We start from the raw sequence: 15,059 nt of genomic DNA, 5'->3' as shown, positions 1-15,059 counted from the left end.
AATTAATTTGGCGGCGTCTCATAATTAAAAGCGGGAAAAATATAGATTGTTTTAACAAGTAATGTTATTTTGATGTATAATATATGTTATACATATAGTATTTGACCACTGTAACTGATTTCTGGCTGTTACAAGGATTTATTGCTCACTGTTGTGGCCAAAGATTAGTTTCAGTACTCATGTGAACTGAGCAGAAACTAGAGGGGGACCAAGAAAGTGTTGGAAAAGGAGCAGTGGAGGATAAGTATTATGGATTTTAATATTTTGCAGCATTCTAAGAATACTTTTTTCTTAATTTTTAAGAAAATGTGTATGTTTGCCACCTTTAAAGTAATCGCACTTGTACTCACCTTTAGTGCTGGGGCCATTCCAGCGGTGTCGGCTCTCCAAGTGATCGCGCAACATTGTTATGTCACGTTATCACTGTGGCCAACAACTTCACTGTCCCCACCTTTGCACAAATCACATCCAGAGGAATTGAGAGCTACTGAGGTGAGAAGGCAACTAGAATGTAGCAGCCACAGTGATTGTGGATGTAAGAATGTCACATGAACACCGGGAGAGCTAACATTGCTGGAATGGTGCTGGTGCTATTATTTTAATGGGGGCAAACATACAAATTGAGAAGGGTTTGTCTGAGTAGTGGACAATCCCTTTAAGTCAATGTACTGAAAAATCTAGTGAATTAGTTGAATATTTTATTTTATCTGAGAAAATCTTATCATTTAGCATGTTTTCAACCCAAATATTGATCATATATCATACTAGTGGACTAGACAATGACAACTATCACTTTGGCTTTGGAAAAATATGTATGTAGCCTATCATAAATGCTTTACCGTTTCCTCCCCAAAAATCACCTCTTAGTTTAGATGTGGTTTCTGACACTCTGAAAATGCTCCTATTATATCCTGGATCTAAATAATTATTAAATTACGGTAAACTAATTGAATTATGGCAGTGTTGAGGTTTTATACCTGTTGGTCCACAGAGACTGCATCTAATCCATTGTACATGATATTAACCCATCCGTCTTTAGATGCCAAAACAAACAGTGACATTAAGGCCTAAAACAGAAAAAAGTAGATGTATGGATAGACTGTAGAAGTGGCAATGACGCACTGTGGTGTTATCACCTTGTTTTTTTTAGGTATTACCTGTCCAAGGTTATCAAAGTTGTACTTGTGATGCACCCATTTATAATTGGCAGCTTCACAATCTGACCTGTTCGTGACATTTCGAACATCTATTCCAAGGCAGTAGAAAAATTTTCCCTTAAAAAGCTAAAGAGAACAAAAAGAAATATGTATTTTTAGAATTTAAAGGGAATCTGTCACCCTTTTTTTGCCCTATGAGCTGCCGGCACTGACATCAGGGGCTTATCTACAGCATTCTGTAATGCTGTAGATAAGCCCCCGATGTAACCTGAAAGATAAGAAAAACATGTTAGATTATACTCACCAGCCGGGGGGGGCGGTCCGGTCCGATGGGTGTCGCCGTCCGGTCCAATGCCTCCCATCTTCATACGATGCCATCCTCTTCTTCCCTTCCTGTAATGGCTCCGGCGCAGGTGCACTGCTCTGCCCTGTTGAGGGCAGAGCCGAGTACTGCAGTGCGCAGGCATCGGGAGAGGTCTGGCGCCTGCGCACTGCAGTATTCTGCTCTGCCCTCAACAGGGCAGAGCAGTGTGCCTGCGCTGGAGCCACGACAGGAAGGAAAGACGAGGACGTCATCGTATGAAGATGGGAGGCATCGGACCGGACCGCGACACCCATCGGACCGGACCACCCCCCGGTGAGTATAATCTAATGTGTTTTTCTTATCTTTCAGGTTACATCGGGGGCTTATCTACAGCATTACAGAATGCTGTAGATAAGCCCCTAATGTCAATGCTGGCAGCTGATAGGCCAAAAAAAGGGGTGACAGATTCCCTTTAAAGATGATATCCAGCTGCAAATGTAATACATTTTAGAAATATAGCATCCCAAATTTGAGAGTTAGCCTCGCATTTATATCTATATACTGTATTTTTATTCACATGGCTAATCAACATTAGTTGCATTTTATCCTGTATACAGTGCTCCACTGGAAAATATGGAGGCACATTTAGTAAATTAACAGCAGATCTTATCTAAGAAATTAAGAGAACTTTATAGAAGGATGATAATATAATATAACAAGTGATTGTACCTGTACCCCGAGGATCCCAAATATTATAAAGAAGGCACAACAGATCAGGACAATGTTTCCAATTGGTTTTAAAGAAGATATTAGGGTTTCTACGACAAGTTTCAGCCCTGGAGCTCGGCTTATTACCCTGATTAAAAAGAAAAATAGAAGAAACAGAGAACATAGTTATCTTCATTCCTGTCCCTTGGATTATAATCAGGTGCGGAATGGGGCTAATATTAAGCCCTGGCATTTCAAAATCACACAGGCCCATGCTGTCCCCTTTCCCAAGCATCAAATGGAGATATATTACTAATATCACCCAGGATGGAGGAAAGCAAGATTTACTACATGATCAATATTTCTAATGATACCCATGGCCTGCTGGGATAAGTGACAAAGCCAGCAACTTTGTGCTCCGTAACAACTCTTAACAGTATGGGTGTCTTGACAACACGGATTCTGTTAACAATGTAGCAGACATGGCGGCCCATGACTACACAGGTCCTTGTGGCATTTGCCAGGATGGCCAGTCTGGCCTTGATTACAATATTGCCAAAACTTCTACTGCTAATGATATAATATATATTTTTATATAAACTTTTATATCTGCAACCTGAATGTAGAATGAAACTTTTCACTAGACTTTGGCTTATACTTAAAAGGAATCTGTTAAAGAATTATGCTGCTGTAACCAAAGTGTAATGCAATGCCAGCGTCCCTGTCTGGTCTCTCTCCTTCTTTCCCTGCAGGGACGCCGACATACTCACCGCCCTGGACCTAGCAGCATCCTCATTCCTTGCTGTACTTCTTCCTGCTCTGTGCATGCCACACAGTTCTCATGATAGGGCGCATAGAGCATGCGTTCACCGCTTCTTAAAGGGGCAGAGCACACACTTTGGAAATGCATTAAGTATTTAAGGCATGTCCCCAGTAGGGAGGCACCTGAATAATGTCCATTCTATAGTTTTGTGCAACTAGTGAGTTGCCAAGTCCCTGTATACCGTAATGTGTTTAGTCTGAACCTTTTAATTTATCTCCTCTTGTGTAGCCCTGAGTCCTGACACCGCTCTGGCACCCGAAGCCACACCTGCGGTACATGAATTCTGTCACTGCTCCCTGTGGAACCTGAGCTTGACACCACATGAAGAAGTGTCCACTGGATTGCACCCTTTCAGCTTCTGCTCATCCAATCTGCCTGATTGACAGTTCTCTCCTGATATGCAAATTGGAAAAGACTTGTCAATCAAGCTGAGATCGGCAGGTAAATTCCAGAGAGGAGCTACACACTGGACTCATGTGTTTTAAGAATTTAGGAGCTATGTGTAAACTATATCCACTTTTGCTCAAATTGCAAAAGTACTGTACACTAAAATAGGTAGCTATTGTATTTACAGCATACTTCTGTTGTCGCATCGTCAATTGGGTTTGGCCCTTCTGTCATGGAATATCCACAAAAAAGCTACCAGTATCCAAGGAAGTTTAATACAGTAGCTTAAGATGCCAGCAGCAAAGGGAGGAAATTAATCAGTGAACACTGATCAGTTACTTTTTTATAACCCTATGTTTTTCCAAATCCATTGGGTAACGAGTCTTGATAACAATCCCAATTCTCAAAAAAGTTGGAACGCTGTGTAATATGTAAAGAAAGCAAGATTTCACTGGGCTCTGAGGAAGCCAAACTGGTAACGGTGAAACGCATGGGAAATTAATCCTACCTGTGTGATAACTAAGTTACGTCTCTGAGTTTAAAAAGAGCATGTTAGAGAGGCAGAGTCTCTCAGAAGCAAAGATGGTCAGAGTTTCACCAATGGGTGAATATCTGTGTCTAAACTTTGTGAAAGTTTCAGCAAAACTTTCCTTAACATAATATTACAAAGACTTTGAATATCCCACCACCTACAGGACATATCATCAAAAGATTTGAGATTCTGTAGAAATCCATGACAAGGGGACAAGTAGAACGGTCATTAATGGGTGTACAGGATCTAAGACCCTCAGGTGGCACTGCATTAAATACAGGCACGAATCAGTTATGCAAATCACTGCATGTGTCAGCAAAACTTCCAGAAATCATTGCTTGTTGACTCAGTTTGCTGTGCAATCCACAATTGCAAGTTAAAGCTCTATCAAGCAAAGAAGGAACCATATATCAACACAATCCAGAAACGCTGCTGTCTTCTCTGCATTAAAGCTCATTTAATATGGACTGAAGCAAAATGGAAAACTGTTCTGTGGTCGGATGAATCGAAATGTGAAATTCTTTATGGAAATCATGGACGCAGTGTCCTGCAGACTTAAGAGGAGAAGGACCATCCAGCTTGTATTCAGGACACAGTTCCTGCATCTCTGATGGTTGCGGTTGCATTAGTGCTTATGACATAGGCAGCTTACATATGAAAGGCGCCATCAATGCTTCACACTACAGTGGGAAAAAAGTATTTAGTCAGCCACCAATTGTGCAAGTTCTCCCACGTAAAAAGATGAGAGAGGCCTGTAATTGACATCATAGGTAGACCACAACTATGAGAGTCAAAATGAGAAAACAAATCCAGAAAATCACCTTGTCTGATATTGCAAGATTTATTTTGCAAATTATGGAGGAAAATAAATATTTGTTCATTAACAAATGTTCATCTCAATATTTTGTTATATATCCTTTGTTGACCGCAACAGAGGTCATATGTTTTCTGTAAGTCTTCACAAGGTTGGCACACACTGTTGGTGGTATGTTGGCCCATTCCTCCATGCAGATCTCCTCTAGAGCGTTGATGTTTTGGGCCTGTCGCTAGGCAACACGGATATTCTATGGGGTTGAGATTTGGAGACTGGCTAGGCCACTCCAGGACCTTCATATGGTTCTTGTGAAGCCACTCCTTTGTTGCCATGACGGTGTGCTTGGGATCATTATCATACTGAAAGACCCATCCACATTTCATCTTCAATGCCTTTGCTGATGGAAGGAGGTTTGCACTCAAAATCTCACAATACATGGCCTCATTCATTCTTTCATGTATACATATCAGTCGTCCTGGTCCCTTTGCAGAGAAACAGCCCCAATGCATGATGTTGCCGCCCCTATGCTTCACAGTAGGTATGGTGTTTATTGGATGCAAATCAGCATTCTGTCTCCTCTAAACACGATGAGTTTTGTTTCTACCAAGTAGTTCTACTTTGGTTTAATCAGACCATATGACATTCTCCCAATACTCTTCTTGATAATCCAAATGCTCTCTAGCAAACTTCAGATGGGCCTGGACATGTACTGGCTTAAGCAAAGGGACACGTCTGGCACTGCAGGATCTGAGTCTCTTGTGGCGTAGTGTGTTACTGATGGTAGCCTTTGTTACGGTGGTCACCGCTCTATGCAGGTCATTCACTAGGTCCCTCCATGTGGTTCTGGGATTTTTGCTCACCGTTCTTGTGATCATTTTGGCCCCACGGGGTGAGATCTTGCATGGAGCCCCAGATCGAGGGAGATTCTCAGTGGCTCTGTATGTCTTCCATTTTCTTATTATTGCTCCCACAGTTGATTTCATCACACCAAGCTGCTTGCCTGTTGCAGATTCAGTCTTCCCAGCCTGGTGCAGGGCTACAATTTTGTTTCTTGTGTCATTCAACAGCTCTTTGGTCTTCACTTCACCATAGTGGAGTTTGGAGTGTGACTGTTTGAGGTTGTGGACTGGTGTCTTTTATACTGATAACAAGTTCAAACAGATGCCATTACTACAGGTAATGAGTGGGGGACAGAGGAGCCTCTTAAAGAAGAAGTTACAGGTCTGTGAGAGCAAGAAATCTTGCATGTTTTTAGGTGACCAAATACTTATTTTCCATCATAATTTGCAAAATAAATCTTGCCAAATCAGACAATGTGATTTTCTGGATTTGTTTTCTCGTTTTGACTCTCATAGCTGTGGTCTACCTATAATGTCAATTACAGGCCTCTCTCATCCTTTTAAGTGGGAGAACTTGCACAATTGGTGGCTGACTAAATACATTTTTTCCTCACTGTATATAGATGTCTTAGAACAGCATCTGATCCATCCAGACATTGCATATTTCAGGGAAGACCTTGCATGTTCCAGCCAGTGCTAAACCACATCCGAAATCCATCACAACAGCATGGCTTCACAAAAGTAGAGTTCAAGGGAAGAATCAGCCACCTGCTGTTGAGACCTTTCACCAATACAAAACATGTAGGACATGATGATATGAAAAATCTGGCAAAGACCCCGGACTGTTGGGCAGTGAGAAGCCTACATCAGACAAGAATGGGACCCCATTCTTCTCAAAACTCCAGTGATTGTCTCCTCACTTCCCAGATATTTACAAACTCTTGTAAAAATTAGAAGGGATGCTCTACAGCGGTAGAAATCACCATCTTCCAAATTTTTTAGATGAGTTGCTGCCACCAATTTCAAAATCAATTGATTCATTTAAATGAAATGGAAAATGTCTAACTTTCACCTTCTGATCTGTGATCTATGTTCTGTTGTGCATAAAATATGACTGTAACAAATTTCCAAATCATTGCATTTTAAAACAAGTCTCAATTTTTTTTAGAATTGAAGTTTTACATTAAAAAAATCACTACTTTCTACTACTCACCACATTGTTTCAGCTTGTAAGAAAATTAAAGTTTAATTCTATTCACCTTAGAGGTCGTAATGTCCGTAAAAGACGTAAAACTCTCAAAACTCCAAGAATTTTTGCTCCACCAGCAGATGCCACAGAAACCACAATATCAATTAATGACACAAAGACAAGGAACCCATCTAGTATATTCCAGCTACTGCGGAGATATGCCTGGTCTCCAAAATAGAGTCCTAGAGAAACCACCTGAAGAAAACAATGAAAGACATAGAGATAGATTATACTGGCAAAAAAAGATAAGCAGAACTTCATTTCCATAAAGAGAGGACAAATGTGAATAAATATTTGACTGACTCAGATTGGAATACATTGACATACCTTTAATGTCATCTCAGCTACAAAGATAGCAGTGAATATGTAGTTTGATATACTGAGAAATAGTCTCTCCTGTCGAAGATAAGGAAATAACATTAGTATAAATGGAGCTGACACAAGAGAAGAAAGGTAAAGAGGCTTAGGACATGAGATGTGGGTCTTACAGATAATAGATCACAGCCGGGAAGTTCTATGAACAGATACATAATGTGAGCAGTTATTTTCGGTTACACTTAAACCATAATATCTAGTACTTTATACCAGCCGGAAAATAACAAGACTCAATGAGATGTGGAGAAACATCGGTGTATGGGATTAAGTGGGAATAAGATCAAGCATGCACATTGCTTCTCCATTCAATGTCAGCAGAATCCTGTTGTTGGGATCTCTGGGGGACCCCACAAATGCTGGAACCCAGCTATCAGCAAATTATCTCCTATCCTTGGGGCTCGTGCATACGACCATAATAAGTGCTATCTGCTGTTTTGACGGATATCACTCATCCCCATGTCATGCCAATGGGCACATGTCCAATTTTTTCCTCAGATAGAGCTGGTGTTGGAAAAAACATTCCAGCATGCTCGATTTACCATCCGATATTCGTATCTCGGCCATGAAAGTCAATGAAAATGTGGAAACCATCAGTCTGGACTCAGATGACATCTGGGTGCAGTTCGATTTCCATGGAGAGAATCGGCTCACACTATGATTACGCTCTGATTAGACTCTGACCAGTGGGTGATTTGCCTAATCTGCCAGATTCTCTCGGATGAGAGAATGTACGCTATTGCGACCCCGGCATGACATGGTCCAATCACTGCTAATTATGTAGACCTCTTTGCTAGAAGGAATAGCAGCATCTATCATCAATGTATTCTTACATTTTTAGGTAGCATAACAGAAAAATACATAGTTATAAGAAAACTTGCTCCAGAATTGTTGATTTATAAATAGAGTTGAGCAAATTTTTCAAAATTTCTTTCCAATTATGATCGGAGGCGGAAATTTTTTTTGCAATATTCGCCGAACACTGCCGAATGTCATTGGAGTCAATGGTAGTAGAAATGAACGAATGTCTTTGGACACAATCATCAAACATAAATTTGGCATGAATAGGGTACCAATATGGCACCAATATGGCAAATTCAGATTCGGTGACCAATTCTGAACATTTTAACTCAACTCTATAAGGAATATTTACTTAAGTAGTTACTAAAACAGACACATTTGGAAAGATGACAAGTCCTTTTTCAGATGTCATCCGAGTGCAGTCCGATGTTTTCCACTGACTCATTGACTTGCATGGCCGAGTGCGATCCGAATATCGGCTCCAATTTGGGAATGCAACTTTTTTTTCTCAGACAAAATTGGAAATGTGCACAGGCTCATAGACTAACATTGGTCTGAGTGTGGTCCGATGTTTTGTCGGATTGCACTTGGGCCAAAAATACGGCCATGTGCACGAGCCCTCAATATATGCAGAGGCACAACCCCAACTATAAGTATAAGTACCCAGTTGTCAATTTATTCATACACTTCTATGAGAAATAATTGAGAAATGGTGGAAATTATGGTTCATTGCGAGCAATACAAACAATTACAGTTCCGAAATGGCATGCGATCAATGTAACATATAAATGCACATCTTGCACATGTTAACGACATGATTATACGGTAGATTGGAGCTCATTTTACCAACTGATCATTACCATGAATATTCCCCATTAATCTGCATAGTATCACAATGCTTACGTGGCATCTGCCAGAGTTAGCAGTGATTATTCGGAACGCTCTGAATTGGTTAACCTTGTCATTCCTCTCTTGGCTTTCTGACTTAATCAGGTTATATTACTACAGTCACTCGAAGAAGAACCGGGCATTCCAGAATAATAAAGATGATTCTCACCGTACTCTTGTGCTCAATCTGAGGCCTCTCTAGAGCAATAGTGATGCAGTTGAGGAAAATAAATGCGAGGACCACATAGTCGAAAAGCTTGTGTGCAATTATTGTCTGACACATGATGCGAAACCTGCATGGAACGGAGACAGAGGCAATCACAGCTCAATCCGGAGACGATGCCTAAAAAAAAACGCCACTCCACCACACCACTCTATGTATTAACTCCGTGTATGAAATAATCATTGTGGTCTAAACAAAACCGATCAGTGCTTGTATTATTCCTGTCTGTCAGACCAGATTGAGGATTCAGCGCTTCCTGGATTACATTCAAGCTTATGTCGCCCAATACTTCAGTAATTAAAACTTGGTGCCAGAAAGTTAAATTGCATATTTTGGCTGGCGAGTGCTATAATGAACGATTTCATTGTAATGTACAGTGATTTCCGTGCCATAACATCCTTGCAGCTGCTGTCCAAGGTCCTGGAAAAACCTCTCAAGCTTGTAAATTTTTTTTTTTACGCTTTGACTCTGAGCGCAGCTATTTCTGCGTCGCGTGAACCTCATCTTATAGTTTCACGGTAGTTAGTGAACGAGAAGGAGTGGAGCAGCGAGACAGCAGGATGTTCCATGAGTGTTTTCAGCAAGCGGATGAAAGAAAACAGCTTCTGAGTTTAATCAAACACATCTTTTCTATGCTTTAGAGAGCCGAAATGCAAATCTACCGCCATAGGAGTCCGGAAATGTAATCTCAAAACATAAATTACTGCACTGATCTATTTTCTGTATCACTGCATTAAAGGCAAGGGGCTATGGTGTTGATATATTATGCCAATTTGATTCCTAAACCAAGACATATTTCCGTGTGTTGCTCATTCAATGAGTTAGAGTCATTTTGATCGAGAATTATTAAACCTCCAGTCTGATTGGAGAGCTAATATTTTGCATCTTGGGCAACCGGTGATTATTTTGTATTGTTACAGCTCTCCAATTTCTGATGCCATAATTGCCTGCTGAGTTTTGATTTAGGTACAAAATGTTTTAGTCCGTCACATAAAATGAATCATTTAATGTATGCAGTTAAAGGGGGCTGGCTGGTTTAGATAGTCCTGTCTCAGAAATCAGAACTTTCAGATTAGGAAGGGTCATGCTGCTAGGAGCAAATAGAAATAGCAACCTTGTGGGCTAAACCCTTTAATGTAGAATGATATGAGGAGCCTTAAAAGGACTTTTTTTCTGGACTTTTTTTTACTTAAGCCAAGTTCCTCCTTTGATTAATTAATGTTGGTGGATTGCTTGGCTTTAGAATTGCTTCAAATTCTCATCATGGTTTCCTTTGGCAACTTTTTTCCATATTAGTAGAGTGCCGAGAGGAACACTTGCTGAATACAAGAAGTACCAAGCAGTACTGCCTCCTTAGATTGTTGCTGTTCCACTGATTCTGGATCAGTTTTTCTTTTTCTTCTGTACCCCTCCATTCTATAGTTATACCCTTCAAAAATAAAGATGGACATTTTCTCTTTAAGTAACTGGGCGTGTACCACAAACCTTATCTGTGGGTGTGGCCTTATTTTGATTTGCTAGCATCAGAGGGAAAACAGCAAATGCGGACGTAGAAGTTGAAGGACATATGGAAAGCTAGTTGAAGGGAAAATTTGCATCTTTATTTCCAGAGGGCATAACTTTGGAATGGAGGGTCCCAAAAGAAAAAGATAAACTGTTCCACAATCAGTGGAGCAGCACCAATTGGAGTATGTACTCGGTTTAAAGGGAATCTGTCACCCCTTTTTTGAGATATCATATAATGATATCATTCGTGTGTCACATAAGGATTCTCTTAGTGCTTTTGCTTCCACCCTGACCCAGCACTTTTCATGCATAAATACCTTTTTTGTATCGGTTCAGATGTATGTAAACTGCCACGTTGCGGTCCGATGGGCGGGGCTTATTCACCTGCTCCCCCCTCCCTGTCTTGCTCTATGCAAGAAGAAATGCATAGAGCAAGACAGGGAGGGGGGGAGCAGGTGAATAAGCCCCGCCCAGCGGACCGGAACGTGGCAGTTTACATACATCTGAACCGATACAAAAAAGGTATTTATGCATGAAAAGTGCTGGGTCAGGGTGGAAGCAAAAGTACTAAGAGAATCCTTATGTGACACACGAATGATATCACTATATGATATCTCAAAAAAGGGGTGACAGATTCCCTTTAAATTTAAAAGATCCAGCGAAAGATGCTCTTTAAATAATGCAGCAATAACTAAATTGCTTTTATATAGTAGAACAATGGTCCTCCTTTGCCTTTCAAACAGCAATTATTTTGGCCACTACTTGGTGTTATTCAATAGAAATATTGTCTCATTTGGACAGCATGGCTTCTAACAGTTGCTTCAAATTAGATAGACTGCTTTGATGTTCTACCCTGTGCAAAAATGCTCAACATGATTAAGATCTGGAGACTATGAAGGCCAAAGAAGCAAGGAAAACCCATTGTTATGTATTTGGAAACAATTCATACCCATATGACTTTGTGGGATGGCACAATGTCCTGCTCAAAGAGTCCTTTATCTATTGAGCAAATGGGTATAATGAAGGAATTAACTGGTCTTCCTCAATCCTTAGGTAAGACCTTAAAGTTCAAATCTCCATCCACATATAACAAAGGACCAAGAGTACATAAAAACACAGAAACAATCCTTAGGGCCCCGTCACACATAGCGATCTCGCTAGCGAGATCGCTGCTGAGTCACAAGTTTTGTGACACAACAGCGATCTCACCAGCGAGATCCCTGTGTGTGACAGTGATCAGCGACTGGCCCCCCTGCCGGTATCGCTGATCGCTCTTGGAAAGCCCTGGACATTTCTTTGATCGCTGGTCTCCCGCTGGCCAGTACGCATTGCTGCGTGTGACAGGCGGGAGTCCAGCGATCAGCTGGTAACTAAGGTACTCATAGGGTATCTAAGGGACGTGCGTCACTTAGAAACCCGATGTGTACCTTAGCTACCAGCGCGCTGATGCACGGAGCTGGTAATTAAGGTACACATCGGGTTTCTAAGTGACGCATGTCCCTTAGAAACCTGATGTGTACCTTAGTTACCAGCTCCCTGCATCAGCGCGCTGGTAACTAAAGTACACGGAGACACCGCGCGCTCGGCGTTGCTGGTGCTGATCGCTGGTGAAGCTGTCTGTTTGACAGCTTACCAGCAATCATGTAGCGACTCACCAGCGATCCTGACACGTTGATATCGTTGTCGGGATCGCTGGTGGTGAGTCGCTATGTGTGACGGGGCCCTTACACTATCACTCCACTTCTATCACCTCACCTTAAAGTCTTTACATTTGAGAGGAAGAGTTCATCAACTCCTGCTGAATAGTGATGGGCGAGTAGCACTGTTGCTCGGGTCTCCCCGAGCATGCTCGGGTGATCGAGTATTTTGGCGTGCGCGGAGATTTATTTTTCATCATCTCAGCAGCATGATTTACGACTTGTAGATAGGCTGAATACAGTGGGAATTCCCTAACAAACAGGCATTCCACAATGAAGCGATGAAACCTAAATCTCCGAGCACGCCAAAATACTCTGCGGACACCCGAGCATGCTCGGAAAAACTCGTGCAACGAGTATACTTGCTCATCATCACTTCTGACCAATTCATCAACATGGTGTAACTGAAATCTACATTAAACTGACCAATGAATATAATTCTCTGTTTCTCAGTGATCCAGTTTTTACATTTTTTTTGCCACATGAGTATTGCCTTTCTGGATAGCAATAACATTAGCCTTAGAACTGGACAACATGGTACTCAAACTAACTGACCAGTTAGTTCCAGCAGCAGCAGCAGCAGCAGCATTGGCATGACTATGAAAAGCATGTGAATCAGAAGGAATCTTGCCATTCTCTTCTGTCCACATTTTTGGAAGAGTTGCTTACTTTGACACGGTCAACTTTAACTGGATATTTTTCCTTGACCACATCATCGTTATTACATATAATTAACAAAGCCATTGAGAAAATCCCATAAGTTTGTAATTACTGACCCCGGTTAGTCTAGCACCAATAACCATGTGTTATTCCAAGTCGTTAAGATCACTTGATTTTCCCACTAGTGATAAGCGAGCATGCTCGGATAAGGTATTATCACATGATCATGTCCTAAGTGAGTGTTTTCAGTGTGCTTGAAAAATATGCTTGAGTCGCCGCCACTGCTGTTGGACAACCACAACACATGAAGGGATTCCTAACAAACAGGCAATCCCTGCATGCGTTGCGGCTGTCGAAAAGCCGTGCGACATGCTGCTGTGGGGACTCAAACATAGTATTCGAGCACGCCGAAAATACTCAGTTAGGACACGAGCATGTTCGATCATCACTCTTTCCCAGTATATTTTCTATACAGAAGTACCAATCATGAAAGGGTGTCTTTGAAAAAGTGGCTTTTCAGTGTATGGGGTGACACAACAGTCAAGAATCTCATTCCCCTATTTGCAAAGTGCTTAAAGAAACACTTTAAACAAAATTTATATATGTGTTATAATGCAGGTGGTGCCCGACACAGCCATTCAAAGGACACCAAAGAGAGTATCAATAAGTCATGCGCAACTATGTCAGGCCCAGTACTAAGTGTGACGTACTGTGGGGATTTTGTCCATAGAATTAATTTACTGTTCTGTTGACTTACCATTATGCACTATACTACATACTATCGTATTTGTTATGCAACCAAATTTAAACACAAGAGCCATCATCTAAAAATGTAGATTTAAATGGTCACTGTTCTTATTGACAACTTGATATCATTTGATAGGTAATGTGAAAAAAAGACAATCTGCAAATCTTGCTGTTCAATCCTGTTATCAAGAAATGGAAATTAAATACAGAAAGTGGAAAGAGTCTTTCTCTCTGCTCCTGCTCTCCTGTCTGTCAAACTGCATGCAGGATTTCAGGTCAGGGTAGGGAAGCCAAATGGTCGATGGCAGAAACAATGTACAATGGGTTTGAAAAGTTTTCAGACCCCTTTAAATTTTTCACTCTTTGTTTCATTGCAGCCATTTGGTAAATTCAAAAAAGCTTTTTCTCATTAATGTACACTCTGCACCCCATCTTGACTGAAAAAAAAAGAAATTAGAAATTTTTACAAATTCATTAACCCCTTTCTGACATCCAGTGGACGGGATAGTACATCGAGCCCTTTAATGCGATACCGCGACCTAAATCACGGTGATCCCATTAAAATTCTGACGCCATCTCACCTTACAGAAGATGGCGTTGGCCTCCCAGGCTGCAATCCCGCCCAGAGCGCTGTGATTGGCTGTTCAATTCTGAACAGCCAATCGCAGCATTTCTCATTGTTTCAGCCAATTAGCTTGGCTGAAACAATGATGTCCTAGGCTAGGATCGGGGTACTGATGTACTCGATCCTAGAGCCGGCAACGCCAGGCACTGGCATGATCGCCGATCTAATCGATCGCACTAATCGCAGGGCACAGCGGCGCTATATCGCCGCTGTGCCCTGCCAGTACCTGCCCGGATCGGTGCTGTATTTAGCACCGATCCTAGGCCGGAGCCTGGTGCAGGAGATGGTTGGCACAATCGATTAGATTGGCGATCGCGCCAACCACAGGGCACAGCTGCGGTCACGCTGTGACCGCTCTGTACCCTGCTGATGACCTGGCCATGACCTGCGTAGGAATTGGAGCTGTGAGCTCCGATCCCAGACAGTTGCCATGGTCACCAGGCAGAGCAGGGAATGGTGGGATCGATGAAATCATTCGATCCCACCAATGACAGGTCACAGCAGCGATGTGACCGCTCTGTGACCTGTCTGACATCTCTGCAGGGGTCCTCACTCTTAGCTGAGAATTCCTGCAGAGAGGTCATACGCAGCAAGAGCTCCTGTGCTGAGCATCACAATCCCTGCTGAAAAGAGAAGAGAAAACTGCCAACTGTAAGTGTTACCTGATCCCTGATCCCCTGCCCAATCTATCTTCACCCCATTTATCTTCATCCCCCCATCCCCCTTA

The 15,059-nt window shown here is 41.8% G+C and overlaps 1 protein-coding gene across 1 annotated transcript in view; it reads right to left on the bottom strand.

Moving 5' to 3' along the window:
- Window positions 1–15,059, bottom strand: part of CACNA1I (calcium voltage-gated channel subunit alpha1 I) — a 665,843-nt gene that overhangs the window by 206,986 nt on the left and 443,798 nt on the right. The window contains exons 17-22 of the mRNA XM_073549592.1: window positions 9,044–9,167; window positions 7,141–7,209; window positions 6,824–7,008; window positions 2,191–2,317; window positions 1,158–1,283; window positions 978–1,067 (exon numbers count right to left, since the gene is read on the bottom strand). Of these exons, the coding sequence (XP_073405693.1) occupies window positions 978–1,067; window positions 1,158–1,283; window positions 2,191–2,317; window positions 6,824–7,008; window positions 7,141–7,209; window positions 9,044–9,167 (721 nt within the window). The remainder of the gene's footprint in view (window positions 1–977; window positions 1,068–1,157; window positions 1,284–2,190; window positions 2,318–6,823; window positions 7,009–7,140; window positions 7,210–9,043; window positions 9,168–15,059) is intronic.

Source organism: Dendrobates tinctorius, unplaced genomic scaffold (assembly GCF_039654945.1).
Source record: "Dendrobates tinctorius isolate UK_male_01 unplaced genomic scaffold, ASM3965494v1 ptg000159l, whole genome shotgun sequence".
NCBI classification, from domain to species: domain Eukaryota; kingdom Metazoa; phylum Chordata; class Amphibia; order Anura; family Dendrobatidae; genus Dendrobates; species Dendrobates tinctorius.
The sequence above is the reverse complement of the archived record's forward strand: the minus strand, read 5'-3'. Positions and strand labels throughout refer to the sequence as shown.